The 24,724-nt window shown below is 38.1% G+C and overlaps 1 protein-coding gene across 4 annotated transcripts in view; it reads left to right on the top strand.

Annotated features, from left to right (window-relative positions):
• Rabgap1l (RAB GTPase activating protein 1 like) overlaps positions 1-24,724 on the top strand; it is a 626,983-nt gene that overhangs the window by 53,687 nt on the left and 548,572 nt on the right. For 3 of the 4 annotated variants that reach the window (XM_060364539.1, XM_060364540.1, XM_060364542.1), the window contains exons 2-5: positions 4,837-5,007; positions 6,277-6,469; positions 14,263-14,473; positions 17,192-17,366. In XM_060364539.1, coding sequence (XP_060220522.1) covers positions 4,870-5,007; positions 6,277-6,469; positions 14,263-14,473; positions 17,192-17,366 — 717 coding nt within the window. In that variant the 5' untranslated portion in view covers positions 4,837-4,869. The remainder of the gene's footprint in view (positions 1-4,836; positions 5,008-6,276; positions 6,470-14,262; positions 14,474-17,191; positions 17,367-24,724) is intronic. The other variant, XM_060364541.1, reaches the window with a different exon arrangement.

Below are 24,724 nucleotides of genomic sequence, written 5' to 3'. Positions count from 1 at the left end.
GCCTTTCCTGCTGTGTGTGTGTCTTGGACTGAACTCTGGTTGTCAGGCTCTGCAGCAGTTGTCATTTCCCACTGAATCATCTTACCTCCAGTGTGCTTTTTATTTGATTCTTTGAGTTTTCAATATTGAATATTTCTTTACATATATATTTTAAGATTTCAATTTCTTGGCTGAATGTTTTTCATGTTCCTTACTGTTTCTTAGTACTTGACTGACGTTTTTTTTTTTTTTAATCCATTTGGCTCAGTTTTTCTGCCATGTTGCTGATTTTCCAGGGCCTGGATTATATTCATCTCCTTGCCTGTATCCTTTTTGAAGTTACTGATTTTTTTTTTTTTTTTTTTTTTTAGTAAATTTCTGAACTCTTCATTTAGTCTTTTACCCATTTCACTGTCTTTTAATCCTGGAGTTCAGATATTTTGGCGGAGTCATTGTGTTGTTTTTTTCTTGTGTGTCCATTGTGTGATTTGCATATATTTAGGTTTCAGTATCTCTTCCAGATTTATTTGGGAACTTTATTATGAGGGCCTTACTCTTGAAGCTTCATTCTTTAATACCACTTAAGGAGAAGGAGACAATCATAATATATTGTATATTATTATATCAACACTGTCAAACTATACAAGATACAGAAATATATTTTATGTTCATTAAAGCCACATTAGTGACTACAACCCCAGGGAATACTAATGTAGAGTAGTGTTCTAGGTTATTGATTTTCTGTTGCTGTGATTAAAAACATTCTGACCAAAAGCAAGGGAGGAAAGAATTTATTTGGCTTATATTTCTAGGTTATAGCTTATCATTGAGGGAACTATTATAGCCTATCATTGAGGGCAGGAACTCAAGGAAGAAATTGAAAGAGAATTCATGGAAAAATTCTGTTTGCTGGCTTACTCAGGCTCATGCTTAGCTAGCTAGCTTCCTTATTCAGCCCATTGTCATCTCCTTAGGTATGGTGCTGTCCACAGTGGGCTGGGTCCTCCTACAAAAAACAATGAAGAGAGCCCCTCACAGGCCAGCATACAGGCCAATCTGATCTGTGTAACTTCTCAGTCAAGGCTGCTTCTCAGAGGATTCCAGGCTGTGTCAAGTTTGTAAGTAAAACTAACTAGGAAAAATTTTTTCTGATGTTAAAGATTAAGATTAATGTGTATGAAGGAAACAAGGTTAACAGAGAAGGAAGGGAAAGAAAAATAGAGCAGCAAAACAAAAATCAGAAGATAACGATTGGAGAAGGATGTTTTAGAGTGGAGGAGAAAAGAATAAGAGGTTAGAAAAGATAAAAATGAAAATAAAAAGCAAAGATTTTTAAATAATCAGAAAGTTTAGAAACGAAATTAGATAAATCTAAGAAGGGGAGTAAAAATAAAATGAGGTTTACTGTTTGTTTTGGAAAAACAACAGCAATTACTGAAAATGTAGGAGAGAGAAAAATAAACATGGCAGGGGAACGAAAAGCAAAAAGGTGGCCCAATAATGAAAAATATGTAAATAAAATTTTTTTTAAAACAGTAAGGCAGCGAAACTACAGTTAAAATGAAATAAAAAGAAAAAGGGGATACACCAGAGGGTAGGGTAGGGGGGAACAAGAAAGGGACGATGAGGTTGTGGAATGGCTTCCTGTGGGCTGATGGTTATGTACTGGGGCAAGGAGGAACATCTGTTGAATTTGTGGACTTTTTGTTTCCTTTGTTTATTCGAGTGTTGAACTTTTTTGGAGGATGTTTTTATGGTTCTCATCTTTCTTTCAGGGATCTGTGTTCATCTTGGCTTATTTTCTGTGAACACCATCTGTTTTTTTCTGGACTTTCTAGGTTCAGGACTTTGCCTCTGTGAATTTTTGAAACTCTCTTCTCTCTGTCTTGAACAGAGTACTTTTTCTCATATGATTCTTCTCTCTCGTTTGATCAATGGTCTGACACCTGTTGCAAAAGTCAGATCACTTCTTGGGGTGTATGCAGTTTCTTGCAGTGACAAATTGCTCACACGAGCATGATTAGTTCACACAGCAGTCACTGTGATACTCGGGCTCAGAATGTGGTTACAGCTCATTTTACTCACTTATGTATGATACTGGATCTTTATGTTTTTATACATTTCTCTTTAATGGTACTATGTATGTTCTGTTAATGTTTTTGTGCTTATGTTTTGATATATTTTAACTTTTTATAGGCTTATTTGTATTTTATGTTAATAAATGATAAAAGCAGACTGTTACTCACCTGTTCCTTATACATTTCTGATAGTCCTGATTTAGCTCTCACTGCTTGAAATTGTGATAAAACAGCTTGTATAGGGAGAAAGCTTATTTTAACAGATTTAGAGACTTTAGTACACAATTGTTATAAGACACACGAAACCATTGTTAGTGTTAGGAAGACAGAGACAACAGTGGTTTACTCATGAGTCTAGTTTCTGGTGCATAGTAGAGACTCACGGAATATGTGTTAAATGCATGAATGAAAATGAATACAGAAGGTGTAGTAGTTCTGAGAGTCAAGTCTGTATGTAATGTAGGAAAAAATTTGCTTGGATTGAGGTGCTCTAATGAGAGAGTACAGTGAGCCCAGTAAGGCACAGCATACAGCCTGGGTTCCATTTGTGTTATAGCAAATATTATCTCAAGTTTTAGACTGAATCTGCTTTTACATATGCTCTTATACATCCTGTTTCTTCTGCTGGAAGTATTTCCACTGAAATGGATAGAGGTAGGGTTTATTTTGGAGGGGGCCGACTATATAACCTGCTGATGTGAAGAGTGAAGCAGTAGAGGGGAAGGAAGCAGGTTTGTTTGAGCAAGTTAGTAGAAAGAGGCTTGGTTACTAACATGAGAACTGTGGATGGGAAACAGGTATGGAAGTTTCATTCAAAATTCTATTGGTCACATTTGATTTAAGATACTGATAAAACTTCTCTTTGAAAACGACAAGAAGGGATTTGGATTCCAAGTTAGGAAATTAGAAGAGATATTTATGTTTGTGTTGGGATAGAAATTTGGGAGGCTGAGTGTAGAGACACATAGGAACTTTTCATTTAGTGCAATGGGACGGTAGCGAGTGTGCAAGGTTAAGAACTTCCAACATTTAGAAGTCAGGTAGAAAAACTTAACAGCAGTTTGGAGAAGGAGTAACCACAGAAAGATACTTGGATTGTATGATGCTTTGGCAAGTAAGGATTCAAAGTACAGCGTAAAAGAGAAAAAGACATGACTTGCTAACTCATGCTGGAGTTTCATGAACACAGTATATGAAGTGATTAAAAAAAAAAACTACAAGATAAATGAAGAGTTTTACAAAGAAAAGCAATTTACTTACAAAACAGCAACAGATGACACATAGATAAGGAGTATAATTCTTTTTTGTTTGGGTGTTCTGGGAATTTTGATTTTTTTTTAAAGTTGAAAAGTAATTTTTAAATGTGCAATTTGAACTTGGATTTTTCTTTTTTGTCAAGATTAATGGTTTTAGTGCCACCTAATGACAAGGTGGAACATTGCAGCCATATTTAGATGTACAATGAAAATAGTGATGCATTTGACAGAACATTTTTGGAGACTTTTGTTCATGGACTGTCCATGGATTGCCTGGTCCTGTGTTCTTCAGGTCAGCCTGCCTGTCCTGCCCTTGTCACATTACCAATTTATTAACAGTGCACATTATTTGATTTAAGGCTTTTTTTTTTTTAAAGTATTTTTCTCTAAGAATTCTACCACCTTACTTGAAGTTATTACTCCTACAGTCTGCACTGTTTTTCTGTCACTTGCTGTTTTACTTTCTTTATAGTTTTTAGTTTGGGAAACTCTCTTTTCCTTTCCTCTCCCCCGTTCTCACTCCTCCTTCCCTCCCCCTGTTCTCCCTTTTCCTTCCCTCCCTCCTGCTTTGTCCTCTCCCCACCAACTAATATTTAAGCTTTGGGACATTGCCTACCTGTCCAGCCTTCTTCAGGCATGTAACCCAGGATTAGGTCCATATGTAGTATATATATCAGGCAAAATTAGTTGTATGAATGAATATAAGAACTTCTTAAAATTTCGAGCTTTTGTGAGACAATAGATCTATCAGTAAAATTTAATTTCATTGAATTTGATTATTGAGACTTAACTTGGTACATGATTACCATGTATGAAAGCTTTCTTTCTCGTGTGTTAGATATTAATATCTCTGGAGAGGAAATACATGTTGTAGAGTATTAAATTTTATCTTAATGTGTCAATTCAATAATCCCTCCAAATACTTAAAAGTATGGCACTTGGTCTTTAGGAGATAAGTGTTTTGAAACCTTTTGGATTTAATAAAGTAATTGAATATCTATAGCTCTATTTTATGAGACAGGGTTTTACTGTGTTTTTCTTTTTTGCTGTGCTGAACTTCTGGCCTTAAAGCATTTCCTATCTCAGACCTAGGTAGCTGAGACTACAGTAACCCTGCCCCTCCAGTACCCCCCACCGTTTGTATGAATTTTTATATTTTTCTAGTCATATGCTTACGTTTTTCCTGCTATTTGTTGAAACAAACAAACAAAACCTTCAGTATTTCTTAACAAAACAGAATTAAGTAGAAGTAAGTTTGTTTGGTTGAGGTACTGCTGGGCTGTATTTTTCATGCAACAGTGTTCTTTTAGTCTGAAAGTTAACAGTGTAGAGAGTGCATTTCCGCCATAAGGCCTAGTCCAAGAAGACAGCCTCCCTAATCTGGAGACAATCTACTTGCCAGGCTTCTTTTTTCATATGAACCATTTTAAAAAGCTTTCTTAGTTCATTTTTAAACTAGTTTGTTTTTAATCAAGTTTTCCTTTCTCTCTCTCTCTCTCTTTCTCTCTCTTTCGCTGTGCCAGGTGGATGTGGGAAGAGAAGTTTGCAGAACTGAAATGGAGGTCAGAGCTTCGTTACAGAAGGTTAGCGGGTCATCTGATTCTGTGGCCACACTGAACAGTGAAGAATTTGTTTTGGTTCCTCAGCACGCAGATGACACCTCTACAAAGGATGATGGGAAGCCACAGCTGAAGGTACTGTTTCTTCTTTTTCTAATACGCCACTATTTTTTATTAATTTTTTCTTTTTTCAACCATTTGGAGCTCATTTGATGATGAAAACTGAAGGGTTTCTTAAAGTACTGACCTAGATAATAAAAGTCAAATGTTTGATTGATTCTTTTAGATTTGGTTTGATTTGGTTATATTTACTGTCTAATAAGAAATTCTTGGAGGAAGAAAGAGAAGGGAAATAGAGAAAAAAATAATTTATGAACTAAACTTACTGATTAATTTTTACATAAATTTATTTGATTGTTTTTGTTTCTCTTCTGGGTTTTAATTGCCAGGTTTTTCCTGTTTATGTATGTTTTGCTTTAAATCATGTGAAAGTCTGGGATATGGTTTAACAGTTGACTAATTAGTTTAAAAGTGTATATTTTATATTTTTGGTAGTTGAATTTTCATTTGGATATGTTTGTTCTCTCTCTTAAATTTTGGGCTGTCTTTCTTAAGTCAAAGAATGGAAAGCAAGAAATCCCTGTTATATGTGCATGGGGATTGGTAACCGTTTTTTGTAAATAGGAATGGAAATAATAATAAAGTATTACTTTATTTATGACTTCCTAATAGTAAATATGACATCAAAATGTATCAGTGAGTCGGAAATATACTGTAAAAGAGATTATTAAGTACTTATATTATGTCTAGTACATAGTTCTATCCAAATGATCTCAGTGCCTTAATTTTTGACAGCTGTATTAGCATTATTGTGCTTAAGTTACCATTTATTTACTTACGCTTGTTCCCCACTTACTTTTTAGAAAAAATGTAAGTAAGAAAGTTAGCCATGGTCTGATTGTGTGTGTGTGTGTGTGTGTGTGGTGTGGGTGCAGCATGTGTGTGATACAGTACATTGTGTGGAGGTCCACGGACAGGTTTCTGGAGTTGGTTCTCTCCTTTGACCATGAGGGATCTGGAGATTGAACTCAGGTAGTTGGGTTTGGCAGTGAGCGCTTTTACCCACCGAGCCATCTCACTGGTTTTGACTGTCAAATGTAGTTTGAAAGCACCTGCAATATTTTATGAAGAATCCTTTGGTTAAACTAATAAGTACTCTTTCCTTTAGTATTTTATCAGTTAGGATTTATGGGTATGTGAAATTAGATATCACTGCAAATTGTCCTCATTTATTGACTGTATATTCAAAAATTTAGATTTTAATTTTTTAAAATGAAATATTTTAAATAAATTAAGATGCATAATTAAGAGGGTTGAAAAAGAATTGTCTTTCTCTGCCTTTAGATAGCTTCCAATGGTGATGAACAGTTGGAAAAAGCCATGGAAGAGGTTTTGAGAGATTCTGAGAAAGGACAAAGCAGACTACATGTTGATTGTTACGGATCCAGTGAGGTTTCAGACTGTTCCTTTGGAGATGTTTCAGCCAGCCAAACAAATAAGCCACCTCTTCAGTTAATTTTGGATCCCTCTAATACAGGTACTCTATTGGATACTTAAAGATTAGAAGGGAAATGGAATAAAATAACAAAAACTTAAGATGAGAATTAGAAAAATTTTAGTTTAACATTGTCTTTAATTTTGACAAAAAGATTTGTGTGCGTATATGTGCCTTTGTGTCATTGTAGACACATGCCACATGTCTATGTACCCACAAATGTTACAGAGTGTTGTAACCTTTGGAACTGGATAGTGTTTGCATAGTGTGAGGGTTGTAATGTGGGTGCTGGGATCTTAACTCCAGTCCTCAGGATTGTACAAGTACTTTTTTTTTTTTGATTTAAGGAAGGAAGTTTATTGTGGAAAGGAAAGGAGGGGAGTCACCTTAGAGAGAGACAGAGACAGATAGAAGAGCAGAGGGAGTGTGAGAAGAGAGCACAGCAAGTTCTCTTAACTGATGATCCAGTCCTTGAGCCCAGTATTTAATTTTTTTTTCTTTTTCTTTTTTTTCTTTTTCTTTTGAGACAGTGTCACCCAGACTGGCCTTAAAGAGCACACAGGAGGCTGAGGCAGAATGACTAATTTTAGTCCAGCCTGATGGCATTGCCCCCATGGTTCCCCTAACCCCCCCCCTCCAAAAAACAAACAAACAAACAAACAAAAAACAAACAAAAAAACAAAAACCCATGCCCATTCTTAGTTTTGTTTAATTTAGATCAGGGCCACTATGCTTTCAGTTCTGGTTAGAAGTTTCTATTTTGGTTTTTATGGGCTTTGGCTATATATCTGCCTGTAAAATATTCAGGTGTCAACTTTTTTTCTTTCTTTCTTTTTTTTTTAGAATAAGAACTCTGTTTGAGCTCTCATATTACCTCTGCAAATTTGCACATAATATGTTCTCAGTACTTGTTGAACAAGTTAAACATTCGTGGGAATTAAAGAATAGCATTAGTCGGGTGGTGGTATCATATGCCTTTAATCCCAGCACGTGGGAATAGAAGGCAGGTGGATCTCTGAGTTTGAGACCAGCTTGTCTACAGCCTGAGTTCCAGGACATCCCTGGCTACACAGAGAAACCCTGTCTCAAAAAACAAAAACAAAAGAATAGTGTCAGCTGGGCATAGTGGCACAGCCTGTAATCTCAGCACTCAGGGAGGCAGAGGCAGGTGGATTGCTTTGAGTTCGAGGCTAGCCTGGTCTACAAAGTGAGTTTAGGATAGCCAAGGCTACACAGAGTAAAGAAAAAAGAAAAAGTAAAAGAATAGTGTCACGGATCTTTTACATCATGTGCTTGTCCACAAAGTTTACCCATATTTTAAAGTATAATTGGCAATTCCAACTAAAATAGCACATCAGATCCATCAGTATATCTCATAAAAATACAGCCACAGGGCTTAGAGAGATGGTTCAGAGTTTCAGAGCACTGATTTTTTTCCCCAAAGGTCCTGAGTTCCATTTTCAGCAACCACTTGGTGGCTCATAACCATCTATAATGACATCTGGTGCCCTCCTCTGGAGTGTAGGCGTACATGCTGGCAGAATACTATATAAATAATAAATAATCTTAAAAACATTTAGAATACCATCTCAAACTAAAAATAAAACATGCAGCCATGTATGAGTGTGGTATATACTCTGATAACCTTTTCATAAGTAAAGATGCTTTTTATAATGTATTAGGGGTTCCTAAAGAGCATACCTGACCATCTCGTTGAAGAAGAGGTCTGTGTAAATTGTTTCTGTAGTGCCTGCTCAATCCTGTTGTATTCTACAGAGGCAGCTTTGTTTTCTTTTATTATTATTATTATTTTTATTAATTACACTTTATTCACTTTGTATCCCCCCATAAGCCTCTTCTCTTCCCCTCCCCAGCCCACCCTCCCTCCCCCTTCTTTATGCATGCCCCTCCCCAAGTCCACTGATAGGTGAGGTCCTCCTCTCCTTCCTTCTGATCTTAGTCTATCAGATCTCCTCAGGAGTGGCTGCATTGTCATCTTTTGTGGCCTGGTAATGCTGCTCCCCCCTCAGGGGGAGGTGATCAAAGAGTAGGCCAGTCAGATTATGTCAGAGGCAGTCCCTCTTCCCATTACTATGTAACCCACTTGGACACTAAACTGCCGTGGGCTACATCTGTGCAAGGGGTTCTAGGTTACCTCCATGCCTGGTACTTGGTTAGAGTATGAATCTCTGGGAAGACCCCTGTATTCTGTATTTCTGGTTCTGTTGCTCTCCTTGTGGGGTTCCTGTCCTCTCCAGATCTTACTATTTCCCACTTCTTACATAAGATTCTGTGTACACAGCTCAACAGTTGGCCATAAGTCTCAGCGTCTACTTTGATAGTCTGCAGGGCAGAGCCTTTCAGAGGCCCTCTGTGGCAGGTTCCTAGCTTGTTTACTGTTTTCTTCTTCTGAAGTCCTTCCTCTTTGCCTTTTGGGATGGGGATTTTGTATTTTAGTCAGGGTTCTCTCTCTTGATTAGTTTCTTTAGATGTATAGATTTTAGTAGGTTTATCCTATATTACATGTCTACATGAGTGAGTATATACCGTGTGTGTCTTTCTGTTTCTGGGACAGCTCACTCAGGATGATCCTTTCCAGTTCCCACCATTTACCTGCAAATTTCATGATTTCCTTATTTTTCATTGCTGAGTAATATTCCATTGTGTAGATGTTTCACAATTTCTGCATCCATTCCTCAATTGAGGGGGCAGCTTTGTTTTCTATGGTGTATCAACCCCACCCCCACTCCCCACTTGAAATCCTTCTGCCTCTGCTTCACAGCTTTTCTTCTTCATTTTGTGCCAAATGTTTTGGAGTCCTGGTGGAGACAGAAGCCATTGCCAGGGTCAAGGTGAAAGGGGTGGTGAACATTCAATAAATGATTGAGAGGAATCTCAAGCTAGCATTTGGGAAGACTCAGATTTTATGAATGGGGTAGGAGGGGGAGGCAGGCACAGTAGGGGAAAGAGGAAGACAAATATATCCAGGTTTTCAGTGTGGGAACTGAGTACTAATGGTAACTTGATTCTCTGTGGCAGGGAATGAAGAGGAACTGATTTGAGAAGCAGGCAAAGAGTGTCACCAAAAACAGGATGAGGAGGAGGGCATGGGCGTAAACCACTTGGGTCTAGCCAGACACTTTGTTCATGGTTGCTGAGGAGTGTCTTCATTCTTCATACTAGACATGAAAAAGCTCTGGAATGTTGCCTGCTTGGCAGATCAAAACCACCTGCAGAGATACAGAGACTTCAGAATCCCCAGCTGCTTTCTGTCCTTTCCAAGGGTCAAGCCAGCATTTCAGATAGTCTTTTCCCAAACCAGTCTCCATGAGACAAAAGGTGTATGTCTCCAGCACAGGTGGCCATGTCTACCTGCTCAGCAATAGATTTTAAGAATCCAGCCATAGTGTTCAAGGCTTTATTTTTGTTTTGCTTTTAAAAGAGTGCACAAAAATATATTTGATAGGGAAAGTGTAAGATCAAAAAAAAGAAAAAACATACCTGATAGAATGAGTGTCAATTATATTTATTATATTTACTTACTTATTTAATATCTTTGTATTTAATTATATTTAATATTTTTAAAATGAATGCAATTATATTTAATATTATTTATAGTAAAGGGGAGTTTATTAGACTGGCTTATATTAGACTTATTAGACTGCAATTCAAGTGGTCCACCAATGGCTGTCTCATGCTGGAAAGACTGAGAATCTGATATTTAGTCCATGATGCTGGATGTCTTAGCAGCCCCAACCTGGAGCTGTAGCCTAGATAATTCCTGCAGAGCTGTTTGTCTTTAGTCTACATTGGAATTCTGAAAAAGTTTATTCTAATACTGGTTAAGAACTGGTGCAACAACAGAGTAGATAAACTTGCCAGCAATACTGAGGACAAGTAGGCAAAAAGAAGTTTCCTTCTTCTATGGTCTTTAATTTGCGTGGCCACCAGAAGGTGCCAATTAGAGTTTTGATGGGTCTTTTGCTTTAAATACTGTGATTAAGAAAATCGCTCATGAGTGTCAACATGATTCTAGTTTTCTCCATGTTATTGTTTTCTGCAAGTAGCTGCCTTATGGTCACACAGTGGCTACCAACAGTAAATGGTAAGAGTGGGTGATAATGTGCTCATATCTAGAGACAGAAATTATTCTTTTACTGATTAAATTCAGTATTTTACTCTAATTTGACCAACTAACCAGTTAGGAGAATGACATGAATTGATTCATTGGTGAAGGTTTGTTCTGTATTCAGACTCCTCAATTAATCACTTTAATGAGGAGGGGTTGTCTGGACTGGATTAGGGCTCTAATAATCCAATTTTCAATATTGGTTTAAGATAAGTTTAGATATTGAGCAAAGTATTAAATAGTGGGGAATGATGGAACCTATGTAGGGAATGTAATCATAATGCTTAATGGGGCAAGGGATGATTCAACATTAAGATGTCTTAAAAGTGATTTACCACCTAAAGAAAAAATTCCTGTCAGTCGGTACATATTAAAAAGTCAATTTGTCTCTCTCTCTCTCTCTCTCTCACACACACACAGAGAGAGAGAGAGAGAGAGAGAGAGGGAGGGGAGAGAGAGGAAAGAGAAAACAGGTAGGAGAGGAGAGAGAGGAGAGTTCAGAGTATGTAAGAACACCTGTCAAACTCTGGATAGAAGGAAATATATTTAACCAGAGAAATGATACCTATCAAAATTTTATATGTGTTCTTATATTTTAATGCATCTAATCAAGAACAACTAGGAAGTTGGTATTTATTGCTGTGGTACTGTGAAATTCTAACAATCTAGTCAGTGCAAGATGACTGGAAAAAGAAATATATGATTAGAGTGAAAGAAAATGACAGAATTAGCTTCAGTTCTGAGGAGGAATATGGCGATTCAATAGATGGCATTGGGGCAGTTGTTTCTCATAATGGAATAAGATAAAATCAGACCCCTGACTCTTTATATGATAAAGTTTCTCCTAGAGGTTTTAGTGATAGAGCACCTGCATGTCATGAATGAGTCTGAATTATATTCTTGAAAAAGGAAAAAGAAAGAAAGAAAGAAAGAAAAGATGGACCAAGCATTTAAGAAGAAAATATCAAAGAATACTTTTTTTTAAAAAATAATTGTGTCAGCTAGAAAAAGTCAAAGTAGGAAGGGAAAATAATTATATTGTAATATAACCAAGAATGAAATGATAAGAAATGTGGTTTGGTGAAAGAGAACTTAATTATTTGAACATTTATGTAGTATTGAATGTATACCTACTTAGAGATCATTTTTTTAAAACCGTTTCAGGCACAATGTGGAAGTACTGTAACCATGCCAAGTTCCTTTTAATTTCCATTTGTTATGCTGCTATATGTATTACATAACGTACATTGACAAACCCAAGACACAGTGTAATATACTCAGCTTTCAGTAGTTATACACATTTTAAAGACTTTGTAAGGAAAAAATGAGTTTATCTTATTTTATAAGTTTTTTGAGACAGGATTTCTTTGTGTATCTCTGGCTGGAATTTGTTCTGTAGATCAGTCTGGCCTTGAACTCAGAGATGCGCTTGCCACCATCTCCCTCGTGCTGTGATTAAAGGCATGTGCCGTCACTGCCTGGCGGAGTTTTATATTTTTCATTTCTGTCTTTGTTCACTTTTTATACTCTAGATTGCCCTATGATATTATTTTCTTCGGGTTGGAATGCTTGTGATAGCTTTTCTTCCAGAGCTGGTTTTGAATCTTCAGTTTTCTTTATAAGAAAATGGCTTTGTTGTACCTTCATTGCTGATGAATAGTTTTGGTTGATTGTTCTTTGAACTCTTGAAAGATGTTCACTGTCTTCTCATTTTTATAGTTTCTTCTTTTTCATTTTTGAGATTTATTTTTTATTTTATTTGTTTATTTCTCTGTGTGTATACGTTTGTGAGTTTACCTGCGTGAGTTTGTGCAGTTGCTGCTCAGAGCCAGCAGAGGGCACTGGAGTTACAGGTGCTTGGGGGTCACCACCATGGTTGCTAGGACCCGAATTCAGGTCCTTTGCAAAGAGCAGCAAACATTCAACCTCTGAGCCATTTCTTCAGACGAGAAGATTCCTCTGTAGTTTCAGACGAGAAGATTCCTATCATCTACCCCTTTGCCTCCACTTTTTGTTACCAGTACCTGGGGATTGAGTTTAGAGCTTTGTGGAATGCTAGGCAATGCTGTTTATGTTCAGCTTTCCTTTCCTCTGTTATTTTGAGACTAGGACTTGCTGGGTTGCTCAGGCTGACATGGACTTACTCACAGGCAGGCTGTGAGCTTGTGATTTTCTTGCTTATTCCTTTCAGAATAGCTGCAGCAGTAAACCATTAGGTCAGTGGTTTGATTTCTATTGAGTTCCTGTTTTTTAAAGAATCAATGAGATTCTTGAATATGGACATCCATATATTTAACTGTGTTTGGAAATTTTTTAGCCATGTTTTCCCCTTGGCAGTTACAACCCCCCTTCACCCCTCCACATTAAATCCTCCTGTATTCCTGGAAATTACTTAACAAAGTGTTTGACATTTGCGTATTGCCTTGAGTCTGAGCAGAGTCTTTCTTGGGGGCTGTCAGTTCCCTCCTATGTAATTTTCCTTACTCTGAAGGAATTTACTGTAACAAATTTCCTTTTGTAGAAAAAAAATCCCCTGTTCAATAACCTTCCAGAGAATATTTCATTTGTAGATCCTATGTTAGTCAGATTTAGAATTTTTTAGTTATTTCTTTGATTTTTCTACTTATTTCGTTAATAATTAAAATGCTTATATTTGTAATAGTTTAAAGGTTTTGCTTACTAACTGTATTGTCTATAATTTTAGACCCATTTATCTACTATTGTTTTGTGTCTAGAATTTATAGTTATCAATCTTTTGTTACACAGATTTGTAGAATATTTATGTTCTTATAAAAAATTCCCCTTCTCTCTAGGTGGTGGCGGCACATGCCTTTAATCCCATCACTTGGGAGGAAAAGGCAGGCAGATGTCTTGAGTTGAGGCCAGCCTGGTCTCGAGTGTGAGTTTCAGTATAGCAGAGTTACACAGAGAAATCCTGTCTCGAAAGACAATAAACCAAAACCAAAAATCTCCTCAAGCTGAGCACAGTGGTGCACACCTATAATCCCAGCATTTGGGGAGGCAGAGGCAGACAGATCTCTGTGAGTTCAAGGCTAGCATGGTCTATAAAGCAAGTCCAGTACAGTGAAGTCTGCATAGAGAAACCCTGTCTCAGAAAACCAAAAACCAAACCAAACCAAACCAAATCAAACCAACCAACCAACCACCAACCAAACAAAAAAAACCGCACAAAACCAAAACCAAAAAATCCCTTTCTCATCTTTAGAAACCCAGTTGCACAAATGCCAGTAAACTTCCCTATGTATTATGCTTGCTAATTTACTATGCATGATTTTACTATGGGGCCTTGTTTGCTTCATATATCTTAATAAGCTAACAGAAATACATAAGAACATATGTACATGTAATAATACTAATACTAAAATAATTTAAATTTTGATCTTTATAGTTTAAATAAAATTAATGGCTAAAATGATTTATAATGTTTAAAATGAATTTTGTTTTCCTTTTTACATTCAGGTAGATATTCTCTAACAATAATGAGCTTTAAAAATGTTGTGCATAGAATTATGTACATATTTGTTATATAGAGGAGTTAAGTTGGGTGGAATGACCACCAAAATTAATTGGAGGAGACCCAACTTTATTAGAATACTTAATAGTTCCCACATGCCAGTGATCAGGGAAATGAAGAGATGACTTGTTCATGGAATATGTACTAGTGACGTGATATTTTTTTTTCTAGAAGTTTCCACACCCAGACCATCTTATCCAAGCAGATTTCCTGAAGAAGACAGTGTTCTATTTAACAAATTGACATACTTAGGATGTATGAAGGTCTCTTCCCCACGTAGTGAAGTAGAAGCTTTGCGGGCAATGGCGACTGTGAGAGCTTCCAGTCAGCACCCCTTTGCTGTTACTCTGTATGTGCCCAACGTTCCAGATGGTTCTGTGAGGTAAGCCTTAATTTTCTTAATGTATGATTAATTATTCTGAGCTGTGATGAGTATGTTGTATCATAAATCAGATATAGAATTAAACTGTGAGTTCACTTATACTGTACAAATTAAAGATTACATTTAGGCTTAGAGCCTGTTTTTGTTTGCAGAGAGTATTTTCTAATATATGTGTGTGTATAATATAATATATATTATATTATATGAATGCTCTATCTGCATGTGTACCTGCATGCCAGAAGAGGGCACCAGATCACATTATAGATGATTGTGAGCTACCATGTGGTTGCTGGGAATTGAACTCAGGACATCTGGAAGAGCAGACAGAGGTCTTAAATGCTGAGCCATCTTTCCACCTGCAGAGACTATTTTCAACATTACCAGGACAGTAAGTTCAGTACTAATAGTAGCAGTGTAGGTTTATAAGGTTCTTATAAAAATGCCTTTAGTGCCTTAGGAAAGATTGTGTTATTATTCATGTGGACTGTGTGTAGGTATGTGTGGTGGAGGCAGAGGACAGCCACTGGTGGTGCTCTTTAGGTGCTACCTTTTAAAAATTGAAATTAAAAATTGTTTTGAGCCGAAGTGTCTTACTGGCCTGGAATTTGCCAAGTTTTCTAGGTTGGCTTGCTGGCTAGCCCATGAGGTCTCAAGAGCTACCTGCCAACCTCCTAGCACTGGTGTGATGAGCACAGAACACCACACCAGATTCTTTTCTTTCCTAGAGGTGTAACTCAGGTCCTTTTACTTGTAAAGCACGCACTTTCCTTCGTCTCTCAAGCCTTCAAAATAAGACAGGCAGATCCCTGGGGTGGCTGTGTGCTAGTCTAGCCACAAGTCCCAGTGAGACAGTCTCTCAAATGTCAAGGTGAGCAAAAACTCATTTTATTATGCAAAACAGGACCTGAGTTTGGGTCACTAACATCAGAAAGAAAAATCCCAGTGTGACTACATGCCTGTAGTCCCAGTGTTGAGGAACAGGAGCAGAGGCAGGGTTGGTGGTGCTTGCTGATGACAAAGAAACAAGGTAGAAACCTCTTAAGGATTGATAACTGAGGTAAACCTCTGACATTTCCATGTACTTGTATAGGCACTTACACATGCACACACAAACATCTGCAAATACAAACCCTCATGTAACAAACATACACAGAAAAACAAAGGAATAAAAAGAAATGGGCTTTTTAACAATGATTGCTGCTATTCTTTCTTTCTTTTTTTCCAGGCATGTGTCTTTATTTCCAGAGATCTGAAGCATGCTTCTTTAAAAAAAATTTTTATTTGTTGGGTGTAGGATGTTGTAGTGGTGTACATTCCAGTCAGAGGCAGGTCTATCTTTGAGTTCAAGGCCAGCTTGTTCTAAAAAGTGAGTCTGAGGACAGCCATATCTATGTAATAGAGAGATCTTATCCCAAAAATAAACAACAACGAAACCAACTAAACAAAAACAACAAAAAATCTTTGACAACTTGATGCATGTATATGCTGAGTTTTAGGCATTTTTGTCTGTCCTCTGTTATCTTTGTCTAGCTTTCTCCTCTTTTCTGTTGAAACCTTTTTTTCTCAACAATCTTCCTTCTACTTTTGATATCTTCCTCCCCTTTTTGAAACTGCTTTTAACACAAGAACAAAACTGTTGGTATGAGTGATATACTAGTATGATATACATATATAATACATACATATATAGTTATATCTATATGTAGTTGATGTTGGAGAGTATATTATTTGGCTCATTGGAAACATAAGAATGAAGAAATTGTTAAAATGAAATGATTTTTGCGAGGCCTGGAAGAGAAAACTGAAATCAGTTGAGGGACCTCTGTGGGACAGGGGAGGCTCTGGGGAGTCTATTGTGGTGACCCTAGCTGAGATTCCTAGCAGAGGGGGAAATGGAGCCTGAAGTGACCACCTCCTGTAGTCAGGGGGACTTCCAGTAGAGGGAGGGGGACAACAACCCCCACACAAAACCTTCAACCTAGCCAATCAGTGACTCCCCCAACTTGAGTCATATGCTGTGAGAGAGAGCCCACCACTTGCTCTACCAATAGTATTCTGCTATTCTTGCAGACAGGAGGCTAGCATAACAGTTATCTGAGTGGCATCACCTAGCCGCTGACACACAGATGCAGAGACACACAGCCAAACATTAGGTGGAGCTCAAGACGGGAGGAAGGATTTAAAGAGCCAGAGAGACCAAGGACACCAAGGACACCTGGACCTATAGGGGCTCACAGAGACTGACCCACCAACCAGCGAGCATCCATGGGATGTTTCTAGCCCCCTCCCACATATGTAACAGATGTACAGCTTGGTCCTCCATAACAGCAGGAGCAGGGGCTGCCTCCATATCTGCTGCTTGCCTTTTTTCCCTTCCCCTAACTGGCCGGCCTTGCCTAGCCTCAGTAGAAGACAGGCCCAGTCCTACTTGATATGCCAAGGTTGGTTGATACCCATGGGAAGTTTCCCTTCTCTGAGAAGAAAGTGAGGGGCATAAGGGGGCTAGGAGGAGAGGAGAGAGGGAAACTTCCTACTGGGGTGCAAAGTAAATTAATTAATTAATTAACAAAAGAAATGATTTTGTTTGTGTGGTGTGTATATATATATATATATATGTATATGTAAGATTTCAGTAACATGAAGATAAGTTGTTTACTTGTATTAATAAGTTTTGTGATTTTAAGATAGATATTTTATCTCATTTTTTAATTTTTTTAGAATCATAGACCAGTCAAGCAATGTGGAAATAGCATCTTTTCCAATTTATAAAGTGCTGTTCTGTGCACGTGGACATGATGGGACAACAGAGAGTAATTGCTTTGCATTTACAGAGAGTTCTCATGGTTCAGAAGAATTTCAGATACATGTATTCTCCTGTGAAATTAAAGAGGCAGTAAGTATGATACAATGTGGCAATTTTCTACAGAGTTGAATTAGGATAATATTTTTGAACTCTTAATTTCCCTGTCATAGAAAGACATTATGTAAACTTGGAGACTGTAGAGATCATGTTAATATTTGCAATAGCATTAACTGAATATAGAAAGCTAACTAAGTCTGATATGTTATGCATGAGCATGATATTGTAGGTACAACAGGTATAAAAGAAAATAACCATTTGGTAAATTCTCTTTCTAGCCTACAGTTACCGTAGTAGTTGCTTTTGCTCAGAAAGGATGAGTATTTTTGTGCCTCATTATTTTGCTCAAGTTCAGTAGTCCAAGGTGGTTTTAAAAAAATACCTCTTGAGCAAGCACTATTCCTAATTGTCTGAGAAAGTACCAGATTTCCAAAGTGGTTGTACAAGTTTGCATTCCCACCAGCAATGGAGGAGGGTTCCCCTTTCTCAACAACCTCTCTAGCATGTGTTGTCACTTGAGTTTTTGATCTTAGCCATTCTGGTAGGTGTCAGGTGAAATCTCAGGGTTGTTTTGATTTGCATTTCTCTGATGGCTAAGGATGTTGAGCATTTCTTTAAGTGTTTCTCTGCCATTCTGTATTCCTCTACTGAGAATTCTCTGTTTAGCTCTGTTCCCTATTTTTTAATTGGATTGCTTGATTTGCTGCTTTTTAATTTCTTTAGTTCTTTATATATTCTGGATATCAGCCCTCTGTCAGATATAGGGTTGGTGAAGATCCCTTCCCAGTCTGTAGGCTGTCGTTTTGTTTTGATGAGTATGTCCTTTGCTTTACAGAAGCTTTTCAGTTTTATGAGGTCCCATTTATTGATTGTTGCTGTTAGAGCCTGTGCTGTTGGTGTTCTGTTCAGCAAGTTGTCTCCTGTACTTTTACACAATGGAGTACTACTCAACAATTAAAAACGAGGTAGTCATGAAATTTGCAGGCAAATGGTGCGACCTAGAAATGATCATCCTGAGTGAGGTATCCCAAAAGCAGAAAGACACACATGGTATATACTCACTTATATATACCTATAAGATAGGATAAACATACTGAAATCTATACACATAAAGAAGATAAACAATAAAGAGGACTCAGGGTACGATGATCAATCCTCACTTAGAAAGACAAATGGGATGGACATTGGATGTAGAAGCGAACAAGTAACAAGACAGGAGCCTACCACAGAGGGCCTCTGAAAGACTCTACCTAGCAGTGTATCAAAGCAGATATTAAGACTCATAACCAAACCTTTGGCAGAGTGCAGGGAATCAAAAAAAAAAAAGGGGGGGGGGGAGTTAATATGACCAGGAGAGGACAGGAGTTCCACAAGGACCAAATATATCTGGGCACAGGGGTCTTTTATGAGACTGTTTCTCCAAACAAGGACCATGTATGGATGCAACCTAGAACCTCTGCTCAGATGTAGCCCTTGGTAGCTCAGTATCCAAGTGGGTACCCTAATAAGGGGAACAGGGACTGTTTCTGACATGAACTCAATGGCGGGCTCTTTGACCCCCTCTCCCCCCCCTCCCGAGGGAGGAGCAGCCCTGCTAGGCCACAGAGGAGGACTTTGCAGCCAGTCCTGAAGACACCTGATAAACTAGTATCAGATGAAAGGGGAGGAGGTTCTTCCCTATCAGTAGACTTGGAAAGGGGCAGGGAGGAGATGAGGGTGGAAGGGTGGGATTGGGAGGGAATGAGGGAGCAGGATAACAGCAGGGATACAAAAGTAACAAACTGTAACTAATATTAAAAAAATAAAAATTAAAGAAACATAAAATGTATATATATGTATTACAGTACCCTGTGATTTTTAAACATATAAAATTTGTGTGTGTGTGTATATATATATATATATATATACACACATATATATTACAGTACACTTTGATTTTTAAACATACATGCATTCTATAATGGTTAGAACAAATAAAACATAGTATCTTTTCTAACACTCATTTCTATTGTGGTGAATACACTGGAAATCCTTTCTTCTGCCATTTTGAAATAAGTAATAAATAATTGTTGTCTGTAACAGTAAAAAAAAAAATGCCTCTTATATTCCCTGATTCTCTGCTCGGCTTGATGGTTGTGTAATGCTTTCACTTTCAGATTATACTAACACTGTTTCTGTTAATTTCACTGGTAATTGCTGTGTATCACTGTAAGCTGAGAGTTTATTCTTGAGTTGGGCCAGTTAAAAATACAAATGCTCACATAGAGGTAGGGGAATGTGGAGTCCTTCAAAGATGTCAGTATATTCTTAGGAATTATTATTATTTAGTGGTTTACTCTTTCATTGGAGTAGTAGTTCAGAAGCAAATGCTTGCAAATGTATCTTTTCTGAGTTTACTGACTTGTCCTTCCACTTCAGCTTGTATTAGTTTAGAACTTGAAGCCATTTCAAAGGCTTTGAAAAGGAGGTTTATGCTGGCAAGTTTTCAGGTATGCTTGCTTTTGAACCTTGAATTGTCAACAGAAAATGCTAAAAAGCAGCAGTATTCTAGTCTTCATTTACCATGTAGAACAAACATAATTTTAATTGTAGAAGTTTTTATTACTGCAATATGAACATTCATAGAAATGTAGATCTTTGTAAGTTTAGTACCAAGTATGATTGACATGCTTTCTTTTCCTTCCTCCTTTCCTTCCTCCCTCCCTCCCTTCCTTCCTTCTTCTCTTCCTCCCTCCTTCCTTCCTTCCCTCCTTCTTCCCTTCCTCCCTCCCTCCTTCTCTCCTTCCTCCCTCCCTCCTTTTTCCCTTTCCCCCTTCCTCCCTCCTTCCCTCCCTCCTTCCTTCCTTCCTCCCTCCTTCCTTCCTCCCTTTCCCCCTTCCTCCCTTCTTCCTTCCCTACTTCCCTCCTTCCCTCCTTTCCCCTTCCTCCCTCCCTCCCTCCTTTCCTCCTTCCTCCCTTCCTCCCTCCCTCCTTCCTTCCCACCCTCCCTCCTCCCTCCCTTCCTCCTTCCCTCCCTCCCTCTCCCCTTCTTCTCTCCCTCCCTCCCTCCCTTCCTCCTTCCCTCCCTCCCTCCCTCTCCTTTTCCTCCCTCCCTTCCTCTCCTTTTCCTCCCTCCCTCCTTCCCTCCCTCCCTCCCTCTCCTTTTCCTCCCTCCCTCCCTCTCCTTTTCCTCCCTCCCTCCTTCCCTCCCTCCCTCCCTCTCCTTTTCCTCCCTCCCTTCCTCTCCTTTTCCTCCCTCCCTCCCTCCCTCCCTCCCTCCTTCCCTCCTTCTCTCCCTCCCTCCCTCTCCCCTTCCTCCCTCCCTCCCTCCCTCCCTCCCTCCCTCTCCCCTCCCTCCCTCCCTCCCTCCCTCCCTCCCTCCCTCCCTCTCCCCTTCCTTCCTTCCTCCCTCCCTCCCTCCCTCCCTCCCTCCCTCCCTCCCTCCCTCCCTCCCTCCGTTCCTTGCTTCCTAGATCAGGCTAGCCTCAAACTCACAGAGATCCACCTGCCTCTGCCTTCCAGAGTGCTGGGATTAAAGGCGCCTGCCACCATGCCCAGTTGGTGTGCTATTTCATGTGCCCTGGCAATTATTTTGCTTTACACTAAAAAATGAACATATGTGGAAACACATAATTTATTCTGTAAGCATAGAAAATCTCTGCCTGAATTCATACCTTATATAAACTTCAAGTTGTTAGTATTGCGTTTTCAGATAAAGCCAACATGTCAGTCTTTACTGTATACCCAGTTCTTTCTGAAAAGATGTGATTTGCAAAATAAATGGGGCCAAGTGTGCTGATAGTGTACCTGGCATGCAGTAGACATGATGTGAGTGTGTTAACGGAATACATGGGTGTTATTATTATTTTTTTTTAATGAGAGGATTACTTCTGATCTTACACACTCCACTGCAGAAGTGGGAAAACACATTGGTAGTGTCCTGGCATTTCATGTTGACAGCTGTCCCTTAATACACCTGTGTGGTTACTGGGTCACTGGAGCTGAACAGCAGGAAATAAACTCTGAAGAATTGAAGAACCCGCTGCTGTGAGATGGAAATGCCGCTCTAGGAGGAAACTGAGTGGAAACTTTGCTCCAAGCATTTCTGTAACTGATGGTATGCAACTGTCTTTTGGGATTATCGTATTTATTTATTTATGGATGGATGGGGGAGCTTTTAACAGTGGGTGAAAAAAGTGGGAAATTGTTGACACGATAATTATATACTACTGTCTATCACATTTCTAGACAGTGTATTGCTGTTTTTAAGAAAGTGAATTTTATGTTTTATTTTTTTAAAAGACATTTTTGAAAATGTTTTATGTTCAGTCATGGATATTAAAACATATTATTTGGATAAAGGAAGTACATGACCATGGCCACTGAATCTTACTAATATTGAACATTTTTAAATGTTGAGTAACCCAGTGTATCGGGAGTGCTAATGTCAGACATTATGTGAAGCGTCTAATTGGCTGATGCTCACAATATCCTATTGTATGGGTAGGATTTATTTAGACAACATACCTAATGTTTCTGTTTGCCTGGAGCAGCCTTAACATTCGCCCATTGTCCAAGTATAGTACTAATTCACTTACATTTATTTGGATGATAATTTGTGGTTATCTTTTGCTTGACCCGAGAATGGATAATGGAGCTGAGCTTCAAACTGAGGAACTATATTTTCAGCAACATCTTTCTTGTTTAAATAATGTAAAAAGTAGGGGCCACTGAGATGGCTCAGTGAATAAAGGTGCTTGCTGCCAAGGCTAACAACTTCAGTTTGATTCCTGGCACCTACAAGGTGGACATGAAAGGTATCCTCTGCCCTCTACCCATGTGTGCACCATACACACATACACAAATACACAGATACACAAACAACAGATACACACACAGACACCTAGACAAAGACATATGGAGAGGCAGACAGATATACATACAATGTAACAAAAGATAAAAAATTAAAAATAAACAAGCTTTTGGTTTTCATGTATTTTGTAAGTGGATTTATCAGCTTCATGGCTTCATGGCTTGCCTTTTCAGTTATGTTTGTGGTTTGCTCAAGTCTTTACAGAATCAGTCTGTCAACATTTTCCTTACCTCATCCAAAATTATAACTACACTTTGGGTTAATCTGAAATCTTTTAGTTATGTTTATTGGTCATCTGGTTTTCTGTTCCCTGTAATTCCCTGTTCTGTGGTAAGGGGACAACTGCTGTTTGAGTCCTTCTTGGTGGGCACAAGTAGCTTAGGAACTAAAGAACAGATACTCTTATCTTTCATGTATGATGTGTAGTAACACCATTAATTAATTTCTTTTCACTTTCTCCCCCTAAAAAGCCCCTGGATGGTACCTGAAGGTTTTTCTACTAAAGGCAAGAAGATGCTTCCTCAAGCAGTAACAACATGGCTACTGCCAATTGGCCTGTGATGCTCTTATTTCATCATGAATCGATCTCTTCAAGCAGATATCAACAGTAGGAGAAGGGAAGCCCAGCGAGGGTGATGATTCTCTTGGACACTGAGATAGCAGGATACATTTGGCTTGTTGCCCTGGGAAGTCTTCTGTAGGACCCTATTGGACTGGATCTTTGTAACATACGGCAAAATAGTTGGATAGTCCAACCAGATATATCTTAATGTCTGTGATCTTTGTACAGGGAGAATAATATAAGGCTTCTGCTGAGGCATTGCAGACAAAGTAGCAAGAAACGATAAGGAGGTCCCATGCTTCTTGTGTCTTTGTGGATGTGGTACACAAAGCCTTAAAAGAAAGCTTTAGAGGGTTTGGTTAATGCTAAAACCCTCCCTCGTTTGCATGTGTGTATGCTATGTGCACTTGTAAGCATTCATTTGAAGGTGTGCATGCAGCTATGATCACATGTCCTGTGTGCTATGATTTAAAGTATGGACCACCATGCCCCCACTAGATAGTATTTTTTTGTTTGTTTGTTTTTGAGACTTTTTTTAAAATTTTATATTCCCTGGCTGTCCTAGAACTTATTCTGTAGGCCAGTTCAAGGCCAGCCTTGAACTCATGGAGATCTGCCTGCCTTTGCCTCCCAAGTGCTTGGATTAAAGGTACACGCTACCATGCTACCATACCACCATACCTAGTCACATGATTTTCTCATGGAGAAAATCCTTTTTTCCTTTGTTCCTTCCTTCCTTGGATTCTCTTTCTCTCTTTCTTTTTAAAACTTATTTATTTTATATGTATGGGTGTTTTGCCTGCATGTATTTCTATGCAACCTGTGCATGCAGTGCCTGCAGAAGAAGGCATTAGATGCCCTGAAACTAGAGTTACAGACACTTGTGAGCTGCCATGTGGGTGTTGGAAATCAAACCAGGGTCCTATGGAAGAGCAACTCATGCTCTTAAACATTGAGCCATCACTCCAGCCCCACATTTGTTTCTTGAATGAACGTTTCTTGATCGTATTTCTAAAGAATAGATTTTGTTACATGAATATTAATAGAAAACCTTTATATTTGAAAAAGTAACTAGATTTTTAAGTAAGTACCTTTGTCATTTAATAGCATCATTTGAACTTTAACTGTGTAATATTTACCAATTAGGAAAATACTGAATTAAAGAAAATAAAGTTAATAAAATTCTATTATAGTTAAGATTGTAGTCTGTCTCTGGTTCCAGATGTCTGTATACGTCTGTCCCCCAGTAGCACCATTCACATGCCCAATTTTGTGTCTAGTGTTTTCTGTAGATGCTTTCTGTGGAAACAATTCGACTGTATTATTTGTCAATAAACATTTGTTTTCTACAGAAAAGTGGCTATTAGATTTTTTTGTGTGTATGTGCTTTAATAATGTGCTCTGTATTGTAGTATATGCCATTTAAATTTATTTTATATAATTGGTTATATAGTGCTTGAAGAACTGACAATGTTAATAACTGTTTCTGAACTTTACTAATTCTTGCATCTCTTCTGTTCACTGATTCTAGATTTTACACATAATTTTAAGCTCTTTGGTGGAAATAGCAAATTGTGAGACATGACATTTAAATTAATGTCATTATAGTTAAATTTGAAACTTAGGCTGGCATTTTTGATTTTGACTGACCTAATGATTCTTGTTCAACCTAAACACATTTTATTTGTATTTGTTGAAACGTAAGTTTTATGTTGTTCAATGTATCCATAGCACCTAAAATGTAAGTTTATTGTTTTAATTGCATAAGACTTGAGGTCTCTACCTCTTGTTAGTAGCAGTTCTTTACTGCTTTTATTTTTACAAGCACATGGCAGATAACCAAAATATTTTATAGTTATGAATATTGGGCTAGAACTATGGTTCTACTGTTAACGTTAACTGTATATGCTTGCAGGGGTATTTTTTTTATAGAGCAGTTATTGTTAAAGGTGTTAAATAGTTGATTTAAGAATTAAT

Source organism: Meriones unguiculatus, chromosome 11 (assembly GCF_030254825.1).
Source record: "Meriones unguiculatus strain TT.TT164.6M chromosome 11, Bangor_MerUng_6.1, whole genome shotgun sequence".
NCBI classification, from domain to species: domain Eukaryota; kingdom Metazoa; phylum Chordata; class Mammalia; order Rodentia; family Muridae; genus Meriones; species Meriones unguiculatus.
This window is presented reverse-complemented; position numbering and strand designations above follow the sequence as displayed.